This window comes from Cervus canadensis, chromosome 20 (assembly GCF_019320065.1).
Source record: "Cervus canadensis isolate Bull #8, Minnesota chromosome 20, ASM1932006v1, whole genome shotgun sequence".
Classification (NCBI taxonomy): Eukaryota; Metazoa; Chordata; class Mammalia; order Artiodactyla; family Cervidae; genus Cervus; species Cervus canadensis.
The window spans coordinates 12,856,803-12,882,302 of NC_057405.1; the positions used below are offsets into that span (position 1 = coordinate 12,856,803).

General features: G+C 36.1%; 1 protein-coding gene across 2 annotated transcripts; it reads right to left on the bottom strand.

Moving 5' to 3' along the window:
* Positions 1-388: 388 nt before the first annotated feature.
* Positions 389-25,090, bottom strand: CCNC (cyclin C). Of its 2 annotated transcripts, none has more exons than XM_043439312.1 (12): positions 24,797-25,090; positions 18,655-18,761; positions 17,756-17,840; positions 17,493-17,562; positions 15,431-15,482; positions 11,151-11,206; positions 10,386-10,421; positions 9,622-9,713; positions 8,834-8,901; positions 4,225-4,304; positions 3,040-3,158; positions 389-1,592 (listed from the first exon to the last, which is right to left on the bottom strand). In XM_043439312.1, the coding sequence occupies exons 1-12, from the start codon at positions 24,826-24,828 to the stop codon at positions 1,538-1,540; spliced, it is 852 nt and encodes a 283-aa protein (XP_043295247.1). In that variant the 5' UTR covers positions 24,829-25,090; the 3' UTR covers positions 389-1,537. The 2 variants fall into 2 exon arrangements, with proteins under 2 accessions (XP_043295247.1, XP_043295248.1); XM_043439313.1 differs by having other exon boundaries at positions 1,560-2,196; positions 24,797-25,083.
* Between the last annotated feature and the right edge of the window lie 410 nt (positions 25,091-25,500).

Below are 25,500 nucleotides of genomic sequence, written 5' to 3' on the forward strand. Positions count from 1 at the left end.
TATATATTTTCAAAATAAAAAATTTTTAGAAATATAGGTAGGCTTAAAAAAAAAATTAGGGTTAAGTCAATGACTGTGATATATATAATCATTCTGCCCTTCCAACCCAAGCCCAATCTTAATTCCTTCAGACCTGAGGAGAGCTTTTTTTTCTTATTTCATAATCCTAGGAGACCAATGTTTGTCAATGGTACTGACTTCATAATCTCTTTCCAGCTTATGTGATACTCTCCACAAGGAAGCAGAACTCTAAAAGTCTGTTTATAAACCATATGAAATTACTACTTGATAAACTATAGAAGGCTTTAATACTTATCCAAAGGAAGAAAGACTCCAAAAACAACAGAAAGAAGATTCAAAAAAGATAAATTCAAGACACTAGTCAATATAGCTGGAGAATGTATTTTTATTCTTGTAGTTTTATACTAGGAAGTCAACATTTAATAATCCATTATTCACAATTGAATTATAAAAATTTTTAATCCTTAAATTGTACATCAATATCCTATGACTCCAAATTTTATCACTCTCCTTCAAGTCTGAAGAAAACGATCATGTAATTTAGTAACTTCTACAGACAGCAAAGTCCCACTGACATAACATTTAGTCTGAAGTCCTACACTCAGATGAGAATTAAGAACAGCCAGTATCTAACTGGCCTGAAACCTGACTGTGTTCCTGGCTCAGGATTCCTGTAATAAATCTGTAAGTCCACACTAAGACACAAAAATAAACCAGGGTGTGTACGTCATATAAAAACTTCACAGTAAAAATAACAAAAATGTTAACAAATTTCAACCATATTACAGTTTCCATCCAATTAGCATTCAAAATGCCTGATTAACTGAATTAAATGCAATTTTTTAAAATGTTTGCCCAGCATTTCAAAATGGTTATGGAGTATAACTTTTAAAATGTCAAAAGTATGCTGTACATATTGCACTTTTCTGCTAGGCTGGGCTAGTATCCTCCATGGCAAGATACCAAAGCTACTGAATAAAATATACTTTAAAATCATAGGTAATTGATTCATTTCCCTGAAATCATCATCATCACCAAAACCTTCCAGGATTTTGTAAGATTTGATTCCTTAAATACAATTTTAAAGTTTAACTTAAGGAGAAAAAAAAAAAGACCCCCATATATTTTGACTTATTTCCTTTTTTGGTCATTCAGTGACCAAAGAGAATTTTAAACAAATTATGTTTCATGTTTTCTGGCTTAATAAAAAGCTAAAATTTCTATTATCCAAATTAAGAAAAATTTTACTAATCAGAAGCTATTTTCAAAAGTCTCTGTATGTCTGTCTGTAGGTCCTCTTAGAACCTTTCCAAACTTTCATAAACAATAGATTTTAAACAATTATGTATTAGAATCAAATTAGGTAAGGAAAACATTTTGCAAAAATAAAATCACTTCCCAATATGCTTGACAGAAACAAGCTATTCATTTTCATTTGTGTTCCATTGAAGACATTACTGAAATCTGTCCAATGGTTTATTTCCAACTGGTCCACTATGAAATTCTTCGGAATGTTTTAAGATTGGCTGTAGCTAGAGTTCTGACTTCCATTTGGACCCTGCTCTCCTTCACTGTTCAAGTGGGGAAGAAAGAGATTTTACACCAATTAAAAGACTCATTTTCAACACCCTAGTAAGCCTACTAATTTTTAAGGTTATTCGTTGCTATAGCTCTACAAAACAAAGACATTAACAATCGTAAGATACAGATGTGGAAAAATTAAAGTCCAGAAGACTACATTTGGTTTTATGTTTTTATTCTTATGTAACTTGGTGCCCTCACACATATAGCAAGCATTCTGGAAGTTAGTGTCCATATACACTCAAAAATTTCAACTAGGGTATTTTGTTGTCATTACAGGTATCACTCAACATAGAGATTGTTCTAGACAAATTTCCTATTAAATTATACATGGAAAATCTTATTCCTACTAATAATGAAAATCAAGAAGTGTTCTTCCAAAAAATTATTGTCCAAAGGCATAATTAATCCATATGTGAATACAGCAAATCTTTAAAAATCAGAAATATGGTAATTTCCTGGAAAGCACTGAATATTTAAACACTGAAACTGAAAATATCAGTAACTGTGGCAGTAGGATAATTGCCTTATCTTGTCCATCAGCATCTTGCAGCTTCAGGCCCTGCAACTAGTGAAGAATCACTCAGGGAATTTCTGCAAAAAATGCATCCAAAGGTAGCTGTTTGAATGAATGCTTTAAACAGCTCCTTGTAAAAGTATTAATTTTTCCTAATGGTAACCTTAACATACCAGATCTACAAATCAGTCTTAATGCTATATAACTTACTTATTTTTCTTGATAAATGATTAAGATGGGTAGTTTCCCTTCTGACCTTTTTCCCCTAAATGAAATGATCTGATGTACACTGACAGCTGAGAACCACTGACCTTAAATGAATAGATCCCGTTAAAAAACAATAAACAAACAAACAAACAAAAAAAAACAATAAAACACTTAACCCCACCACAACAAAAAAACCCTTTTAGCACAAGTAACTCATACTTAGCAAAATTATGTCATTATGTGCAATGGATCTGAGTCATTTGAAAGTCAAAATTATTTATCTTTACAGTATCAGATCAATCATCTAAGTTTTTGAAAAATTACACTGAACTTTATCAACAGGGTAACAGCTAGTACTGGGGAAAAAAGATGGCACAGAGTGAAACTGACATGGAACTACTACAAAATTCTTTATCCCTGAATTTTAGATGGACTTGCCTATCCCTGTTCTGTTTAAACTTATGTACAGTATATAGCCATATGTTGAGGGATACCTGTAATAGACCTGCCATTATATCAGGAGAAGTTACTTAACAGATGATCAGATTAATGTAGCTTTTAAAATGAGATGTCTTTAAAATATTAAGTCACAAAAAAACATGTATCATGAAGTTTTAGAAGACATTTTATAAAAACAAAATAGCATAATTAAAAATATAATGCCTATGAAATATATAATTAAATAAAATCAATAATTAAAGTCTACAAAGTACCTGTTTGGAGGAGGTTTTGGTTTCGGCATCTTACTAAGAATAGTTGCCATTTCTTTTCTCTCATCAAAATTTTTCCACTGCTCATACAATTTTAAAATAACCCTGATTATTTCCAAAATCTAGAAGAAAATATTTGAAAAGTTCTCAGAGGCAATATCAAGCACCATATGGTATATAAAGAACACACATCACATCCTAGACATCATTTAGGAAACAGTGAAAAGATAGTCTCTATCCTTCAGATTAGGTTAGTCAATCCCGGTAAATGTGAAAGCACATGTATGCTAGTCTTATCCTTATCCACCTCTGCAGTTGGTTTCCTTCTATCTACTGATATCTTAAACCAAAACAAAACAGTGAGGTACTAGGAACAAAAGTCTAAATCATGAAAGAGAATAACACTATAGAGCGTGTGTATTCCCAGTCATATCCAACTCTTTGCCACCCAATGGACTGTAACCTGCCAGGCTCCTCTGTCCATGGGATTCTCCAGGCAAGAATACTGGAGTGGGTTGCCATTTCCTCCTCCAGGGGATCTCCCTGACCCAGGGATCCTGCATTGGCAGGCAGATTCCTTGCCACTGAGCCACCTGGGAAGCCCTACCACTACAGAGTACACTCCTCTAAAACCATTGTTTCAAACAATTTAATGAGAGGTAGTGCACAAAAGACTGTTTTGATTTTCTACTAACTACTCTACACATAAGTTAAGGTGCTCAAAAACCAGCAGCTACAAATCTATCAAGTCCAGTTTCCAAATTAGATCTTTCTTTTTCCTCTGAGTAAATCTATCCTTGGACTGATTCTAGAACATTTCAGGGAAAAAAGGTAGAAAAAAGGGCAACAATCCATTGTTAGGAGATAGGTTGTGTTAATGGAGTTCACAGTAGTTTTACAGTAGTCACTAGGTAGCTTTTAAAATAATTTTGGCAATTAGAGACTGCTTTGCAACCAGTCAAACTCTTTAAGTTTACCATTCTATGTAATCCTAAACTGAAGAGAAATATAACCTAAATGGTCAAAACTAATTCTTCTTGCCAACATATTTCTTAACATTTTTTTTTAAACCAAAAAGTACTCATAGCCTGGCTGACATCATGAAATTTTAGGCACATGGTAAATACATATGACATTAACTTCAAAATGTTGAAGTTTATATTCAGCTAAGGGAATTCTAAAGATTACCTTCTCCATATCCACAGAAAGCTCAGCAAACCACTGTCTGGCATCTTTCTGCTGTACAACACAGGCCACATGCAGGCAAGCTGGAGAGAAAACGAGACACAAACTCCGTGTTTAACTGCACATGGACAGTACGGAGTCAGAAAGATGCATTCACTTACATGCATTTTATTATATTCTTTTTAAAGATTATACAGATTCATATAATTTATGGATTATATGACCATCCCATTGATTTAATCTTACAGGGAGGAAAAATTACTGGGTGATATATATATATAATTTTTTTTTTTTTTTAAGGTTTTTGACATCTGCTCCTCATGGTAAGTATGAGGTGAGCTAGTAGTCATGGTGCAGTTGCCTTGCGAGTTAGGGCATGTCAGAGAGGACAAAGTCCACTGAGAAAATTAGCACAGGGGAAGAATCCCTGAATAGTAGTACAAAGTAGTGGTCAAAATGCACCCAAAAGTCAGACTGACAAAAAAACAAACCAGAAAAACCAGCCAATCTATGCAATGATAAATTTCAACACTACTCTGTTTTGGTATTTCAATTAAAAGCAGTGTTGCTTCTACTTTTTCAAGTCATTAGCATATGATCAAGTTAGGTGAAAACTGGGCACCCTATACAGAATTCAGTGTTGTAATCCAGCAGAGCTGAGGGAATAAAAAATCTAATGAACTATATACAATGCATTTATATACATTACTTACAATACAAACTAACAAAGATAATGAAAGAGCCCAAAGATGACAATCTACATCATAACTTTGCCTACTGTAATTTTTCCCAAGTAGCCTGCCTACCCTCATCCCACACAGGCTTATTAAAATATTATATTCCCTGCTCAGGTTAACCATATGACTTTGTTAAGAGTGACATTCTAGGCAAACAGCAACTCAAATGTGAAACAACATACTGGTTGCCCCAAGTTAAAGTTATAAAGTAGGGCTTTGTCCAAGATGAACTGAAAGGCCAAAGGTCAGAATTATAAAAACAGGTAATAAAAATACAGTGGAAAATGCCATTTCAGGGCACACAGAGAGTAAACTAGGGACAGAGACATCCTAAACAGACTCAGGTGATGCAGGGAGTACGAAGTTGGGGAGCATGTCACTAAAGAGATGATATCTAAGCTGATTTTTTATAAAAGGTGGGAATGGAACAGAGAATGACAGGCATATAAATGGTAAAGCAAAGCTATGGATTTTATCCAGAAGTTGGGATCAAACTGCCAACATCCACTGGAGTCATCGAAAAAGCAACAGAGTTCCAGAAAAACATCTATTTCTGCTTTATTGACTATGCCAAAACCTTTGACTGTGTGGATCACAACAAACTGTGGAAAATTCTTCAAGAAATGGGAATACCAGACCACCTGACCTGCCTCTTGAGAAACCTATATGCAGGTCAGGAAGCAACAGTTAGAACTGAACATGGAACAACAGACTGGTTCCAAATAGGAAAAGGAGTACATCAAAGCTGTGTATTGTCACCCTGCTTATTGAACTTATATGCAGAGTACATCATGAGAAACACTGGGCTGGAGGAAGCACAAGCTGGAATCAAGATTGTCAGGAGAAATATCAATAACCTCAGATATGCAGATGATACCACCCTTACAGCAGAAAGCAAAGAAGAACTAAAGAGCCTCTTGATGAAAGTGAAAGAGGAGAGTGAAAAAGTTGGCTTAAAGCTCAATATTCAGAAAACTAAGATCATGGCATCCGGTCCCATTACTTCATGACAAATAGATGGGGAAACAGTAAAAACAGTGACACACTTTTATTTTTGGGGGCTCCAAAATCACTGCAGATGGTGACTGCAGCCATGAAATTAAAAGATGCTTGCTCCTTGGAAGAAAAGTTATGAGCAACCTAGACAGCATATTAATAACCAGAGACATTACTTTGACAACAAAGGTCCGTCTAGTCAAAGCTATGGTTTTTACAGTAGTCATGTATGGATGTGAGAGTTGGACTATAAAGAAAGCTGAGCACCGAAGAATTGATGCTTTTGAACTGTGGTGCTGGAGAAGACTCTTGAATGTCCCTTGGACTGCAAGGAGATCCAACCAGTCCATCCTAAAGGAAATCAATCCTGAATACTCACTGGAAGGACTGATGATGAAGCTGAAACTCCAATACTTTGGCCACCTGATGGGAACAGCTGACTCATTGGAAAAGACCCTAATGCTGGGAAAGATTGAAGGTAGGAGGAGAAGGGGACGACAGAGGATGAGATGGTTGGATGGTATCACCGACTCAATGGACATGAGTTTGAGTAAACTCTGGGAGTTGGCGATGGACAGGGAGGCCTGGCATGCTATAGTCCATGGAGTCACAAAGAGTCAGACACAACTGAGCGACTGAACTGAACTGGGAGGAAGCACTGAAAGATTTAATTGGGGCACAAATTCTGTATTTTGAAAAGTTCTTTCCCACTTAGATTCTAAATCTCAGCACTACTGACTTTATGAACTGGACAATTCTTTAAGACTGCCCTATGCAGTGCAGGATGCTTAGCAGTATCCCTGGCTTCTACTCACTAGAAGCCAGGAGCATCTCACCCCAGCTGTCATGACCAAAACCATCTCCAGACACTGCCACACATCCTGTGGGGAGCAACATTAGCCCTGGTTGAGAACCTCTAACCCTGCTCAAGTGTGGAGGACAGACTGGCTCTCTGAGAACAGGGATGCTGGAGGCCAATTAGCCAGGAAGGAGACTGCTGTAATAATATGGATAAAAATGAGAAGAGAGCTATGAGATTGCTAAAGAGAGACACAACAGGTGTTGGTTGCCAGCTAGAAGTAGGTATCGAGGGAGATAAAATAGCCTAACTACTGGGTTTCCAACTAACTAGTCCTATTCATGAACATAACAAAGACATTTAAAAGTATATTTTGGAGCAAACTGTTGAGTTCAGTCCTAATCAAGAGTCCGAGGGAACCACAGTCCAAAAGCCTTAGTTTTCTGGCACTTAGCCTTCTGTACGCTTCCCACATGGCTCAGTGGTAAAGAATCCGCCTGCCAATACAGGAACCTCAGGTTTGATCCCTGGATTGCGAAGATCCCCTGAAGGAGGAAATGGCAACCCACTCCAGGATTCTTGCCTGGAAAATTCCACGGACAGAGGAGCCTGGTGGGCTACGGTCTGTGGGGTCACAAAGAGTCAGACACGACTGAGCACAGCACACACAGCCTTCCTTATGGTTCAATTCTTACATCCATATGTGACTACTGGAAAAACTATAGCTTTGACTATATGAACCTTTGTCAGCAAAGTGATGCCCCTGTTTTTTAATATGATGTCTAGGTTTGTCATGGTTTTCCTTCCAAGGAGCAAGCGTCTTTTTATGACTACAATCACCTTCTACAGTGATTCTGGAGCCCCCCCCCCCCCCGCAAATCTGCTACTGCTTCCACTTTTTCCCCTTCTACTTGCCATGAAGTGATGGGACCAGATGCCATGACCTTTGCTTTTTGAATGCTGAGTTTAAAACAAAAAAGAGTCTGAGGGCCAGTCAGATGCCAAAGGAAGCTATCCAAAAGGCACAGATTGATATAAAGACCAGTTCAGGAGCAAATCTCGGTTGAATAAAGAAATTTAAATGTTTCAACACATAAGAGTCAGCAAAATCGATGAGCCTGCCTGGGTAAGAACAAAAACAGCATGGATCACAGAGATGTGGCACACAGCCTTCCTACCCATGCAGATCTCAGCATTCCTCCCCACTGAACCCAGAGGCCACTTTAGAACCCTTCCAAACACAGGACTTCCAGCAAGCCTCCAGTCCTATAAAAGTATAACCTATTTGCCATCCCTCATGTAAGAAGGCTGAGAAACATAAACATTAAAGGAGTAACTGAATATAGAGAAACCAATGAAAATAAGTCTGAACTGGTAAAGAATAAGGAGGAAATCAAGAAGACAAGAGTTATGGAAATGAAGACAGAAAGGAAACAGAAACTAAGAAGTGCCTAACATATGGCAGGCATTATTTAAGAGATAGCTTGTTTAATTCTTGTAACAAATTTATACAGAGTTTTTAGTACCGCCCATGTTTTATAATTAAGGAAACAAACTCAGAAAGGGTTAGGTAATTTTCCCACAAATGTAAATTAAAGGAAGTTTAAACCTAAGACCGTGTGTTCTATTAGTAATTCATGACAGTACTGCCGTTGACAGATAAAACTGACGGAATGGTGGCTAACTTTCCCTCCAGCAAGGCACTAAGGACCACAAAAGCTCCTTTACTTGACCTCTGAGGACTTCACTGGGCTCAGGAAATGAAAGACTTAATTTTATATAAATATCAACTAATGTTAGAAGCCTTGATTCCAAACTTCTCCCCCGAAAAACTCAGATACTAGTTAAAATTATTTTAAGCGATTAAAAAAAAAAAAACTTACCAAAAAAGGGGGGTGGGGGGAAATAATCCTGATTTGTGACAGTTGCAGTTCATATTATTGAAAGTTCACATGCAAGGAATAGTCTATTACTTCAAGGAACATAAAAACATAAAGCACAATAGGGTGAAATTTCTTTTAGGATGACCTAAATAGGTTTATAATAATTTAGCTAATAAAGGTACACCACGTTTACATACCTAAAGCTATCATGAAAGGAGGATACAGTAGGCAAAGATCCGTTCTGTAGGTATCATTCACTATCCTCCTATAGAAATGTAAATCATAATATTACTGAAAGCAGAACTACTTCATATGATTGTACATTTCCCTCCAGAGAGGACCAGATTATCCCTATCTGTATATATTTATATCTCTTTTATATTTTTTAAACAGACATAAAGGTGAAAACATCAAAGGAAAAAGATGGATACATGAATGTGACAATAAGCCGATTTATTGAATAAAATTACAGCTAAATATATTTAAAATTTTAAAACTTCACAATAAGTTTTAATATAAGATAGAAGTTTTTTCTAAAATTAGAAAATCAGTTAGGAAACTAGAAATTATACAAAATATTAATATGTATGTTGAATACCACCCAAAATATTCTGACTAAAGATAACATTTTAAAATTTATTTTACTGAAGTATAGTTGAAATCAGTGTTCATTTCTGCTGTTCAGCACAGTGATTCAGTTATACATTCCATTACTGTTTAAAGATAAAATCTTAATTTTCATGTAAACAGTCTGTTTTTCTTAAGAATCAAATTTTAATGGAAATATCCATCAAATAAATAAAGATCTTTATCATTTTAGCATTTATTTCAATAGTTACTGAAATTCAATAAGCAGATATTTCACTCAACATAACATATCTTGGGGCACTGTTTACTTACTTTAAAAATGCTAAACTTCATATTTAATTGTCAACCTTCCTAGCTATTAACATGTTACACTATGAATAACTTCTGTTCTAATTACCATGCAAGGGGAAGCAACATGTCTTCTTGGCCCATGTCCTGCACATACTGGAGCAAAGGTCTATAAGGATGATACACTATCAAGCAACAATCCTAGAAACAGTTTAAAAAATGTGTATGTATAAAAACAGATTTATTATAGCACAAAAACCTTATCATTACCCAACTGATTTTTAATTGTGTATTTCAAAATGCATTTTTTCCTAACTCATGCTTGCTTCCCTCTTACTCTCTTAAGCAAGCAGCATGGCAGCCCTGAACTCTACTGTTTAACAGTGAAGGCAGTGCTCTCTCTGGAATATACCTTGGTAAATCGGTTGGCAGTCAGTCAGCATCCATTCCCTTAGAGACTCAAAGTGTCACATCTGCAACACACTGAAACCTCTTATTAGCCTATAAATCCGTAATTCCCAACTGGTGGAGCAGAATTCTGCCAAAAACATAATCTATCTTTAAATAATCCCACACATATACACAAACTGTGCAAATAATTTACAGTGGTTTACTGTCCTGACTGGTTTGATTGTAATCCTATTATAGTTACTATAGAACAGAAAACACTTCCCATCTTAAGTAAGATATGCAATTTTACAGGCTTCCAAGAGCATACAGGTAATGATGCCTCTAGGACCTATGGTTTACCATCACATATTACTTGGATGGTTTTAAAATGCACCTCCCTACAATTATTTCTTTAAATTTATGACTTCACTAAATTTGAAAATAAGTTTTACTCTCTTAATCATAAGGAAGAAATATACTTACCATTAATTCTAAAAGATAGAATTCACATTCTAATACCTGTTTTAAAAAGAAGATTATAAATGTCAACATGAAAGCAAATTAAATTGAGTCTACTTAGTCTAACATAAGAATGTATAGCCATTTATCAAAAGTTTTTACTAAAATGTTTTTAAATCAAGAAAACAATAGCTTATGTCAGAATGAACATATGCTATAAAAAATTACTTTTTACACAATGCATGCAACTGTGATTATGAGACATTTTAATTCTTGTAAGGAAAAGCCAGTCTTATATAAGCATTCTTATTACTTGTTTTTATTTAAAATATCCTGTATAAACTTCAGATTTTACAATACACTTTCCACTCAACAAATGCAAAAACGCAATTATCTCCATTTAAACATCATTCTTGTTACAAATCAGTAACAAGAGAGTACTAAAAATGAAACAAAAATACAATTTAAAAAGAAAAAAAAAAAAAACCCTTGCAAGGTGGAAAAAGAATATGTCTATTAAAACAGCAAGAGAAATTCATCTTTTCCAGAGAGCCCCTGACGTCAGTATTATTAAAAAAGCTCCCAATGTGATTTAATGGGCACCCAGGGTTAATAACCACAGCTATAAATTATTTTATGGTAGAAGCTGGTTAGCTTTAATTCAGAAATAAAGTACACATTCTCATACAATGTTAAATTGCCATTTCTAGGAGACTATTTTAATATAAAATGGAGGTGTAGTTTATATACACAGCTTTGAGAAAGTTTTATTTTATACAATATACTTACATGGTTCATCTTATAAGGAAATTCCTTTGGAAAGGCATATGAAAATCTAGTTTTCACTGAAAAAACAAACAAATTTAACCTGAGAAAATGGGTTCATTAACACAAAACTTTAATACAGTGTAAAATATTGGTGGTAGAGCTAAATCATTTTTAGTAAGAACTCTTAAGGATGCTTAGAGATGCAGATTTTTCTTCCTTTCTCAGGCAATGGGAAAGACTGAGTGGCAAAAGCTCTAGGACCCCATCCGAATTAGAATCAGAGAGTTTCAATGATATATTTAATATATTAACGCAGGATTCTGCTGCTTAAAAAATAAAGGAAATGGAAAAAAATCAATGGCTTTTATCATTTCCAAAATCTTTTCAGCTCCAGAATAGTATTGCTCTATTCTTTAGTAATTTAGCTTAAAAGGAACACGGGTTGTATATGTGTTCACCAGTATCTATATATTTGTAAATATATACAGTTGACCCTGGGCTTCCCTGGTGGTTCAGACGGTAAAGAATCTGCCTGCAATGTGGGAGAAGTGGGTTTAATCCCTGGGTTGGGAAGATCCCCTGGAGGAGGGCCCTGGAGAATCCCCATGGACAGAGGAGCCTGGTGGGCTACAGTCCATGGGGTCACAAAGAGTCGGACACAACTGAGCGACTAAGCACAGCATAGCTGATCCTTGAACAACACAGATGTGAACTGCGTCTACACACCCATGGGTTTTCCCAGTAAGTAAGTACTGTATGAGCCAAGGTGCCATATGCAGATTTCTCAACTTCGCAGAGTTGGTGTCCCCATCCCCTGTGTTATTCAAGGTCAACGGTAAATACAAATATTAGAAGGATAATACAGCCAAAAAATGTTAACAGTGGTTATCTCTGAGATTCAAGGATTTTTACTGACCTGAACATTCTAAACATTTTATAATGTGTACTTTTTTAATCAAATGATACATTTTAATAAAATCATAAATATACACACAAAAGTCTCTAGGACTTTCTTCAAAACTACACACACACACACACAGTTACTACTTAGTCACCAAAAAAGTACAAATGAAAAAATAAAAGTACAAATGAAAACACTGTTATCAATCCTCTATCTCCTCAAAAATGGTAGGAATTGAGTATTCTAACAGCTAATTTAGATAGGTAACATCTGTCAAGATTTGAAATCTTAAGCCATTTAAACTTGACATTAGGAATTATCTACCTAACCTTCCCTTTCCTCTCCTTTTAGTTATTAATAATTTAAAAATTATCACCTATTAAAGTTTCTAAGATTTTTAAATCCCTCTCTGCTTCTTTTGTTTTTAAATAAATTTTTTGGCCAGGCTGCATGCCATGTGGAATCTTACTTCCCTGACCAGGGATTGAACCTGGGCCCCAGCAGTGAAAGCTCCGAGTCCTAACCACTGATTCTCCAGGAAACTCCTGGTGGCTTTTGAATTGTGATAAAATATACATTACATATAATTTACCATCTTTAACTCTTTTTTTAAGTATACAGTTCAGTAGTATTATTACATTAGCAATGTTGTATGGGCTTCCCCAGTGGCGCTAGTGGTAAAGAACCTGCCTCCCAGGACCAGAGACATAAGAGACAAGGGTTCGATCCCTGGGATGGGAAGATCCCCTGGAGAAGGATATGGCAACCCACTCCAGTATTCTTGCCTAGAGAATCCCATGGACAGAGAAGCCTGGCGGGTTACGGTCTACAGAGTCACAAAGAGTTGGACATGACTGAGTGTACGCACACACGTACACTACATCTCCAAAACTCTTTCTCCTGCAAAACTGAAACCCCGTATTCATTAGACAACAATGCCCCCTTTTTCTCCCTCTCTCCAGTCCCTGGCAGCCACTATTCTACTTTCCATCTCTATTAATTTGATTACTATAATTACCTCATGTAAGTGGAATCACACAGATTTACCTTTTCGTGACTGGCTTATTTCACCTATCATAGTATCCTCAAGGTTCATCTATGCCGTATCACATGAAAAACTTCAAAATTTGTCCATCGACTTACACTCAAGCTCTCCTCCAATTCATCTTACATAATTCTGCCAGAATCACTTCCCAACACACAATTCGGGAATCACCCTCATGTTGAAAAAACAGCTATGAGAGGTAGCATCACTGACAACAGAACAAGCTACAGATTCCTCAACGAAGGCCATCTATTATCTGGCCTTAGTCAGGTAGTGCTATTTTCCCACTATTTCTTTACTCACTATCTGCCAAATGTAACTCATTAGCTTTTTCATGTATTTATTAACTGAGCTGTTCAATGTTCCTAGATTGTCTTTCCCCTGCATTTCTTTGGGTACAAATTCTTTATCAAATTCTACTTAAGTCTTTTTGGATTAATCTAAGAAATCATCTTTCCCCATGTAAAACATTCACTGCACCCTCTGTTACTCTTTTATGCCACTTATTTTCTTCTGTATTAGTATTTCTATATTGACGTCTTATTTTCTTGCCCTTAAATTCTTCTATCTACCACTGCATCCAGTATGGTGCTTTCCAGTGGTAACTGATGCTGCTGTTGATGACAGCATAACATGGTGACAGTCACAAGTTTACCGAGTATTATGGGGTGAATAATGTCCCTCCCCCCAAATTTACATTTTGAAGCCCTAACCCTCAATCTGACTATATTCTGAGACAGGGCATTTAAAGAGGCAATTAAGGTTAAATGATCATAAGCATGGGGCCTTAATTCTGTAGGAGCGGTATCCTTACAAAGGAAGAAACACTAGGGATGCACACACAGAGAAAGGGGCATGTGAGGACACTGCAATAACGTAGGCATCTGCTAGCCAGGAACAGGCCTCAACAGAAACTGACTTGTTGACACCCTAATCTTGGATTGCCAGCTTCCAAAATCCTGAGAAAATAAATTCCTGTTGTTTAAACCATGTAGGCGCTGGCATTTTGTTATGGCTGCCCTGGCAAACTACCCTAGCACATGCAGCAAAGCATGGTTCTAAGAGATTTACTGATGTTCACTTATTTGATCCTCTCGACAACCCTCTGACATAGATGTTGTAAATATACTCGTATAACAGAGAGGTTATATTTTGCTTAATTTGCATGTCAAAAGCACTGAAGCTGAAATCTGAAACCTAAGCTGTCTGGGCCACATAATACACTGTAAAATTTATGACATAAATAAAATAGCACAAGTGCCCCATTCATTGGTAAAACACTCTTATGAGTATGCTTTTAAGCCTTTGCAAGACAAATTAAAACAACAACCTTGGACATAGGTATTTTACATTTTTTAAAATATATACCTTCTAAAAAATCTGGATAACAGAGACTAAAGTAAGAAGAAAATAAGGCACCTATAATCTACTCAGAGACAAGCACTGCTAATATTCTGGTAGATTTCCTTGCAGTCATTTTTCAATTTTTTAATAATACTGATTTCCCAGATGACAATTTAATACTTCATCAATGGGATACATTTGGTATATTAAGTTCTATGGCAACACTGATTATTACTCTTCTATCCTCAAAATAAGACATGACATGAAAAAGATTCAATTATATTAATACATTCTTTTCAGAAAGGGGAATAACCCCAAAATATGAAACCTTGGCTCAGAAACTTAAAACACCTTCTGCCTCTTCTGTGTAAGATCACAGGAGGAAAAATAAAAAATTAATTATCTTTTGTCAGGAGATATCTTTTGGCTTAACCTAGGGAGATGGAGCACAAGATAATATTGTTATTACCTTGTGTACAATGCTTTACAGTGTTGTTTCCTTTAATTCCATCACTCACAGGTAGATAAACCCCATCTTTTTAGATAAAAAACTAAGTCCAAAAGGTAGAGCAACTTGCTCAAGGGTACATAGTGCTGCTTAGAATCAGCTCTAGGACTAAGGAGTCAGCGTATTTTCCTGCACCATATTTTTCCATATGGAGGAAAAACACATAATCTCCATCAAAGACATAATTACAATTGCTAAAGAAATAAGTTTATTTCACCCACAAGAGTAACACAATAGCTAGTCATTATGGAGCAATAAAGTATAATAAAAATGAAAAATAAAAATTTTCTTTACCATAATTACAAAATTAAGAGCCACAGAACTAATGTTTTTACATCAATAGTAACTATCCATTTTTAGTATTCAAAGTAATAACCTCACCTCAAGAGATTTAACAGACCCAACTAATCTCTCATAGCTCTCATAAACTGCAAAACATCTATGTCCTATGGAGCCTTCTTCAGAATTACAATTTTAAAGCAGGATTTAATTTTGGCACTTACATACAGAAGTAGCAGCAGCAATCAATCTTGTATTTGAGACTACTCCAAATTCCTAGACAAAAGTAAATGAGACTAAATAAGTACATAGTAAGCCAATGAACCTAAGTATATCTGAAGTCTATTAAAACACAGTATTTCCTATGTTTCTCTGATGTTTGCAAAGGAATGATGTACTTAAATATCTAAATTTATGACCTTTCCTTAAAATTACTTTAAACACAAATGCTTAAATAATTTTATAATTTATTATTATTGGAAGGTACCCAAGTAGATAGCTTGGTTGGTAAATCATCTGCCTGCAATGCAGGAGACCCGGGTTCGATTCCTGGGTCGGGAAGATCCCCTAGAGAAGGAAATGGCAACCCACTCCAGTATTCTTGCCTGGAGAATCCCACGGACAGAGGAGCCTGACAGGCTACAGTCCACAGGATCGCAAGAGGCAGACACGACTTAGCAACTAAACCACCACCACCACCAAAGTAGAAACCAAGCCCTAAAGTGATAGTGCCAGATTTCTGTACTCAAATTCATTTCCATGGTATGGCGTTAAGACTTTGGACATCAGTTCCTATTTCTTCTTTGAACTTAATATGCCACTGCTATAGAAATAACTAAAATTTATGAGGTGATCTACCTTACGTAGTCTTAATTAATTTGTAGCTAACCTTATAAAGTTAAAAGCTTGTTTTCTTTTTTTTTTTTCCTGGCTGCACCATACAGCCTGCGGGATCTTAGTTCCCTGACCAGGGATCCAACCCAAGCCCTTGGCAGTGACAGTACGGAGTCCAAACCACTGGACCACCAGGGATTTCCCCAAAGCTTCATTTTAAAACTGAAAAATCAAGAATTGGTTCCTTAGTCAAAAAAAGAAACTACTAGAGCCTGTCCAAAAACCTTCAACCTACATCCTTATCTAATAGTGTGTTTGAACCCATGTATGCCTGTAGTATATATTTCATATAAACCTCAAGCCATAATAAATGAAACTGAAATTTAAATGCCTGAGACATTTTCTTAAATGACATTTCAATATAGTTCTCACACAACTGGACAAAACACAGAAAGATTTGGTCAAAGTTAAAAGATTTTTTTGAAATGCTATAACCAAATATGAAAGAATACATCATCTTCCAGGATAATTCTACCCAAAATTCTTCAAGCAAAAACTTTCACTTAGTAAATTATAAGAGTTCTATTCAGTAAATCATGTAACAAAAGGTATCTAACAAAAAAGACAAATTAAAACTCTAAGTTAATCTACAAGAAGTTTATAAAGATTTTTGTCTTGGTCTCCCATACTGGTTGCCCTTCAGATACATACAATTATATGGTAATATTTGGAAAAGCCACCCCATAACACAGGCCTTTTATAAACACCTTCTTTTCCATTAAAGAACTTAAAAAGAGAGTTGGTTCTACCTCCTTAAATTACTACTTACAATTAAATTCCATTCAGTATTCAGAAATACAATTACTATTCTAAATAAAGCATCTAAAAACAGAAACATAATATAAAAGATTCATATTACTAAAGATTACAATGGATTATTATAAAGACCTGTTAATTATATCTGCTTTATTATCTGGATTTTAGCTGAGCTCTCTCAAAAATACTGTAAAGGTTAAGTAAGGTGAACAGAGATTTGGTCTTAGCTGAAAGTTTCCATCTCTCTTTTTCCCTCACCCAAACCATTCTTCGTTAGAAAGCATATAACAGCTATAACCACCCCAATGCTTGCTTTCCCACTTGCTTTCCCTACAGCCCACTAGGCAGCCAATCAGGAGGCAAGAAGGGAAGACAGCAGAACACAGGAAGCATATTGAGGAAAAGGAAGAACATGCTCAGGTTATAGTAGACAAGCTGTAGCATTTATGGAATACTCCTTAGTGCCAAACAATAAATGTCAGAGGCAGAAGATATTTCTTTGATCCTATACAAATTTCAATATTTTATATAAATCACCATCTGTTATTATTTTTACACAGGTAATGTGAAAACTGGGACGGATTAAGCAATATACATTGACTGTACTTTGATGAAGAACAGGAAAGTATTTCATACCTCTACTTTGGATGCCAAAAACACACATGTAGGAGCCATTAATACAGGATCTATACTTTTCAGAGAATACCTAAAATATGATTAAATGAAGTTAAAGATCATTCATACAGAAAACATATACGAAAACATTTCATATAGAAAATATTTATATGGGAAAAAAAGAACAACTCTGGCAAACACATGATTCACTTATATAAGGTCATCAACATTAGATAAGGGTTTAAAATACACATAAAAATATTTCCAAAATAACACATCCCTACCTTGCATAGAATCTCTTGAAATAGACCGTAGCAGTGGCAATAACTTGTTGTCTTAATTTAAGATGTTCACCTAGTGCTTGGATAACTAAAAGAGAATAAAGTTAAATGTATTTCTGATATAATTAACATTTAATAATAATTTCTATGTGGTTAAATGATGACTATATTGATTTTAACAAAGAGAAAAACCTATACATGCTGTACAGTTCTACTTGGATCACAGTGATCTAGTACTAGGGCTGCAAATTTGTTTAAAAATATATAGCTACACAAACAATAACAAAAAAACAGAAATTGTCTCACAGTAAAAACTATTCTTGAATCAAGGAGATTGAATGATTATTTCCTTTCTACCTGCTAAGTGTTTTCAATGTTTTTCATATTATTAGACACCTATCAGCATTATAACTACTTAATAAAGTTTATAAAAAACCCAGAATGAATCCTCAAAACAACAGAGAGGTAGTTTTGCAATAAGAGTGGACAGAGCGTAATAAAGATTCTGTAACAAAGCTATCATGTGGCAGAACAAGGATCTTCTAACTCTAAATCCTAAAGCAAACTTGTAAAATAGGAATGACCAATACAGGATGCCAATCCAAATAATCATTTATCCTCAAAGTACTTTGCTTTAGCTATCTTAAATTAAGTTTAATGATACATTATAAAAGCTTTGGGAAATTAATATTTTTGGACTGTCTTGAGTGTCTCTGACATGTAAGAGTCACAAAAGACTTTAACTCACTTTTAAAATGATACATAAATTGTAAAAAAGAACATACATGCAAATAAAAATGTAAAATAGGGACTAAAACAGTACATCACAAATTACTACAGAAAAACATTTAAGTCGGAGGTAACCAACTGCACCATTTCAACCAATTAAAAGAAAAGTTTACCATTTGTAAAAAATATCTGTAATTTCCAATACTCTTCTTCTGAGAGAAACTTTAAATCCTTTTGGCGTTCCTTCAACAGATCTTGTTTATCCAAAATCCATTGTAAACTAAAAAAGGCAAAGATTCAGACATTCCATAGAAAATTCACTAACAAAGTTATATAAAATATTCTAAGATTGAACAGGCTGCTAATATTGTGAGAAGTACAGAATACAAGTAATCTTTAAAAACAATATTTTTCACATTTCTTGGAACATTGACACTAAGAATGATCTCACTAATAAATGTAAATATGCCCCCAAAAAAATCTGCTCTTTTATCCCTTCCTTCTCAGTCTATTGATCTGTCTCTCCCCACCCCTACCTCATCACCATTCTGGTGCGTTTCACTGATTCTAAGACTGAGATCAAGATGCATCTTCAGTGGTGCCGAGCATTTTTAATAGGCAGTAATATTTACACTTTTAGTGACAAATAAAGAAATTATTTGATACCAATTGATGGTGCCTAAGATTTGAAGTATATCTTTTCTCAGTTGTTCATGAGTAACTAGAGTATCCTACTTCACAAATTCATGTTAAAAGTTGCTTCAGAATTTATTTTACCAATAGTCTCCTCCTCCTGCCTACTCTATTTTTAAATAGACAGGCAATTGTCATGATCCCACAAAATACTCTACAACATGCTTTTGTCACTCAGTATGTCTTGAAAGTTTTATGTCAGTGAATTTGTCATTTAGCATCCCTTTAAACTGCTGCATGTCATTATGATGGATCATTATTTAGTTAACCCTTATTGCTAGGCATATGTTATTTTTTTTCACTGTTACAAGTAATGCTTTAATGAACATCTGTAATTCACCCTTGTATATTTGATTAATATATAGAATAATTTCTTAAAAGTAGAACTAATGGGTCTGCTGGTAATTTTGATATGCATTGTCAGCTTGCCTCCCACAGCAGTTTCCATTCACAGGAGTGACATGAGTGTGTTGTAACATACTTGACCCAACAGGTTACTAACTATCTTTTAAATAATTTACAACTTAAGGCAAGTTAGCATTTCACTATTTTATTTAAATTTACTTCTAAGGTAAAACACCCTTCCATGCCTTTATTGATCTAATAAAGTTCTTTGCACACTGTAATTCTAACATGACCATTTTTCTAATAGGATGGTCATCTTTTTTATGATTCAGATAGTCTTATGATCTAAAATTTATATATTATGGATTAAAAAATCATTTCTTTGTCAAATATGCTCTAGACATTCCCCAAGTTTAGCATGATTTCTCAATATTTAACGATTTATGATACAGAAATCTGAATCATGTATTTATTCAAATTTATTTACATTTAACTTTGATTTTATGTTTGTCACACATGGGAAGGCCTTCCCTGACACAAAATGACTTATAAAAAAATTTCCAGTTCAGTCATTCAGTCGTGTCCGATTATTTGCGACCCCATGAACCGCAGAACGCCAGGCCTCCCTGGCCATCACTAACTCCCAGAGTTTACCCAAACTCATGTTCATTGAGTCGGTGACGCCATCTAACCATCTCATCCTCTGTCGTCCCCTTCTCCTCCCACCCTTAATCTTTCCCAGGATCAGGGTCTTTTCCAATAAGTCAGCTCTTTGCATCAGGTGGCCAAAGTATTGGAGTTTCAACTTCAACATTATTTCCACATATTTTCTAATACCCCAAGGCTTTTTTCTTTCAGTTTTTGTGATCCATCTGGAAACTGATACAGGGTATATAAAGTAAGGATCCAGCTAAATGTTTTGTTAAATGGTTATGCAAATGTCATCAGAATTTCACAGTGTGTAATTCTATCATTATACTTGGATCTTCTTTATAATTTCTTATTTTTAATTTGTTTTTCTTGTTCTTACGCCATGCTATTTTAAAATATATTGTGCTTAGTCATTCAGTCATTTCTGACTCTTTGCAATCCATGAACTTTAGCCTGCTAGGCTCCTCTATCCATGGGATTTTTCAGGCGAGAATACTGGAGTGGGATGCCATTTCTTCCTCCAGAGGATCTTCCCAACACAGGGATTGAACCGACATCTCCTGTCTCCTGCACTGCTGGTGGATTCTCTACCCTCTGAGTCACAGGGAAAGTCATGTTATTTTAAACCATATATACTCAGTTGTTCAGTCATGTCTGACTCTTTGCAACCCCATGGACTGTGTAGCCCACCAGGCTCCTCTGTCCATGGGGCTCTCCAGGCAAGAATACTGGAGTGGGTTATCAGTCCCTTCTCCAAATTTAAAACATACAAAATCAAGTAATAAAAATCTGGTATGGAAAAAAACCTCTTGCTACTATTCTTTAGAAGATTTCTGGAAGTTCTATTATAATTATATATTATTCTAAAACACAAACTTTAGAATAATTTTATCACGTCCCCAAAAAGGAAATTCACACAAAATTTTGTTTGGGATTGCATTATATTTAAAAGTCAATTAGGGAGAAATTATACCCTTACAATGCTAGCATTCAACTTCATTTATTAAAATCTTTATGTTCTCCACAGAATATAAACATTTTCTTTCTATAGGTCTTAAACATTTAAACTTATTCTTGAGTATTTTATATTTCGTTACACTGTAAATTTTTTTTTTCCATCAACATTAAAAGAACGTTTTCAATTTTTAAATTTTCTAACTGGTCATTTTATCAAACCTTTATTATTTCTAATAATGCTTCAATTAATTGAATTTTCTGGTTAATTTTATCTCCTTGTATTTATAATTTTGTCATGTTTGATTATCCTACTAACTGGGCTTCCCCAGTGGCTCAGGAGTAAAGAATCCACCCGCAATGCAGAACACACAGGAGACCCGGGTTCCATCCCTGAGTGGGGGAAGATCCCCTGGAGAAGGGCATGGCAACCCAGTCCAGTATTCTTGCAGAATGAATGAATTGTCCATGGATAGTCCCATGGACAGAGGAGCTTGGCAGGCATCAGTCCACGGGGTCACAAAGAGACATGACTGAAGCACAAGCTCAAGCATCCTACTAATTACATTAATAGTAGCGTATTCAGGACAACCTTACAGAGGCATCCTAATTTTCCTAATGTTTCACCATTAAATATCCCCCAATGTTTCACCATTAATGCTCTGATATGTATTCATGACGTAACCATCCTATTTCTGTTTTAGTAAGAGCTTTAGTCAAGAATGAACATTGAAAAAAAAAAAAGAATGAATTTTATCAGGTGTCTTTTTAATGCCTTCACTGTTTACGAACAGATTTCCAAAATTGACTAATTTCTACAATAAAATCAGTGTCATTTTTTATTCTTTTAATGTAATGTGGGACTCTGTTTGATAGTAATTTATATTTACATCAATATTCGAAAGTGACCACTGTTAGTGCTACATTTGCTAGATTTTTATCTGTTACCATGGCCTCAAGAGAACTGGAAAACTTTTCATGTGAATTGGAACAACTTTAATGGCAGATCCTCTTGAAAGTGGGTAAAAATTAACCTATGAAATAATGTGGGCCTGGAGCAATTTTTAAAGAAGTAGCTGATAACTTTGTTTTGACTTTAAAATTTACTTTGAAAATGGAGATAACCCAAAGGTACATCTGTGATTACTTACTTTTCTCATTCCTAATTGTATATTTCTGTATCACCAACTGGATGGACATGAGTTTGAGCAAGCTCCAGGAGTTGGTGATGAACAGGGAACCCTAGCTGTGCTCAGTCCATGGGGTCACAGAGTCTGACACGACTGAGCCACTGAACTGATCGTTCCTTTTCCCCAATATTCAGTAGCACAGTTTAGTCTACTGTTTTGGTTTTCCCTTCCAAGAGGCAGCTCTTATAATTTGACTATTTTTTCCTTTTCAATATCAGTGTTACCTTTATAATGCCTGTTTTTCTTAGGTTTATTTCACTGTTTCCTTTTTAATATTCCAAAGTAAAATACATAATTTTTATTCTTTGTCAGTTATTCAAGATGTTAACTTTCTTATAATTTGGCTTTGGCCACATCCCATAGACATGAATATATATTAATCTCATTATACTATTTCCTAGATAATATGTAACTGTATTTTAAATTTCCTCTTTGATATAGTAAAGTATCCAGAGTTGGTTTTGTAGTTTTATTTTTTGTTACCTGTTCATTATTTCAGTCAACCAGCAAATGTCTAGTGTCCTTCTAGTTTTACTGTACCATGGTCAAAGAATGTATTGTGTTCTACTTAACTTCCTGAAAAATACTACAGAGTGTCTCTGTTTCAAAACCATCAATTTCTTCTCCACAGTCATTTCAAATATTTAAAAAGATAAATTCCACAAACAACTCTTTTAAAGTTTTTCTTCACAGCATGCAGAATGGAAGACAAACCAGTTAACACCACATATTCTCAAATTTAAAATTACACGATTGTAAGAGTCACCATTATTTCCTATGTTACTGAGGGAAAAAAAAAACCTGCCATGCTGATAGCAGCAATGTTATCCATTTTTTAACTGCTGATAGCAGCAGTTAATGTTAAAGGGCAATTTAAAGCCATGAAAAATCACATCAATCTTCCTCTTTCACTAAAATCACCTAAAACAATGGCTTTCGTAATCTTTTTGTTTTTCCTGAATTGATCGTCGTGTTCATATTTGTTACCTTTTGCAGATCAGGAACTCCATGATTCCCAAAGGATCTGAGTAAGACAAAGTGGCCCCTTCCTCCAGGACTATTTGAATAGGGAGGCAAGGATAGTTTTCAAAACAGCACATTTAACATTATAATTTTATATTTGAAAAGTGAAAAAATAATTGATTTTATAAAATAGATCCTGACCTCCTTTTAATAAGCCAACAGTAAATGAAAGCATAATGAGAAGACTTATCAAAGGGTCGAACTTCTTTTTTTTTTAAGTTGAAAAAGGGCTGTAACTTCTGATAATCAACAGCTGGCTATCTGTCAATTCTTTCAGCTTCTTTCAAAGTTTACCAGAATACTATTTCTTCACTACCGAAATTTTCCATATTTTAATTTTGCCCAAGCAAATATTTCAGTCAGTGAACACAGTGCAAATTAAATATGATCGGAAGTAAAGCTTCTACAGCCTTTCATCTCCACAGAACCACTTATAGCAAGAAAACCTGCTTTTCTAAAAATAGGTTTTAAAGCCCATTGTTTCTTTTTTCTAGTGCAAACGGCTAAAATACCAATTGAATAATATAGGAATCCATCCTCACACTCAAAATTTAGTTACTTATGCTCTCTTGGCATGAAAAATTATTTACACTAAGATACCATGGGGTTCTGTTCGTCTTTCAACTATACACTGTACAGCCTACCCAGAGTTCAATTAGTCCCATCACTATCTACCTATCTGCTTACACAAATGTATTTAGGGAGAAATGTTTTCAGTATCACCCTAGTTCTTCCACAGTAAAGAGGTCAACAAAAACTTATTCATGGAAACACGTTAAAGATCTTTGTAAAGTCTCTAGAAAATACACTTTTAAAACAAAGCATGAAACACAGACTAACGAAATGGACAAATGTTGAGAGCCCTTGACCTCTACCTTACAAACATAAAAACCATATAGGCTTAGAGACAGTGGCAGAATGCGGTTCATGAGCAGAAACAAGCCCGACTCGCTCCTTTCCTTGGAGTAATATTAATCCACTCAACACACAAGAAGAATGGCAAAAGACTACTGATGCCAACCTACTTTACAAATATCAGGCGAGCGCGAATCACAACCTGAGCAGCCAGCCTCACAGTTTGGAACTGTGTCACATTTCCCATACCTGTGCCCATCCCAGATCCCAACCCTCGCCAGCCCCGCCTCTCCCCTGCCCCCAACCTCGGCCTAGCTAAACCAAGAATCAGAAGCTGAAACTCTCGAACCTTCCTTCTCCGGAGATTCAATCCCTCTTATCCACCCCCGCCAAGAAATTTTCTACCCCTCCGAAACCCGGCCAACGGGACGCGGTGAGGGGAGTCGCCGAAGAAAAAGCACATCCCGCCTCCGGCCGCCGCCGCCTCCCGGGAGCCTCCGCGGCGCTCGGGACAGGGGCCGGGATCCAGGCCAAAAGGAGTCGCAGGCCCCGTACACCCAGCACCTCCAAGAGCCAGGCCCGGAGAAAACGGAAGATCACTTACTAGTGGGAGCTCTGCCAAAAGTTCCCTGCCATGGAACACAGCTTGCCCTGATAAAAAAGCACCAGCCGGCGGAATGGCCCGCGGAGCGACCATAGACCCAACCCTCCCGGTCACCGCGCTCCTTGATCTGATGGGCTCAGCTCCGCTCCGCGGCGGCGACGGTGAGAGGAAGAAGATAGCACCCTATTCTCCTTGACGCCGGCCGGCAACACTCTGCTGTATAAACCAGTTCCTACGGATAAAAGTTCCGGCCCGCCCCGCGGTAGCGGAGGAAGGAGGCGGGGAGGAGATACCCCTTGCGCACACTGAGAAAGGAGACGGGAACTGACTCTCACGAAATCTCGCCGGCAGTTGGGAGAGTCTCGCGAGAGTTTTTCGTCATTTCCGGCCTAGAGCCCGCGCGGCTCGGGTGCCTGTGGTCGCTCTAATTCAAGGAGAAGGGATGGCGTGGGGAAGTAGTCCCTTGTTCGGTTTTACGTTACTCCATCTTACAGGCTTCCAAGGCAGCACAGTGGCTTTGTATTAAAGTATACGACTTCCTGATTTTTGTTCTTTTTCTTGTGTGGAAAGAGAAATAAAGGTAATTTTGGCCTCAAAGGGCTTTCCTTATGGCTCAGCTGGTAACGGATCCAGCCGCAATGTCCGAGACCTGGGTTCGATCCCTGTGTTTGGAAGATCCCCTGGAGAAGGGAAAGGCTACCCAC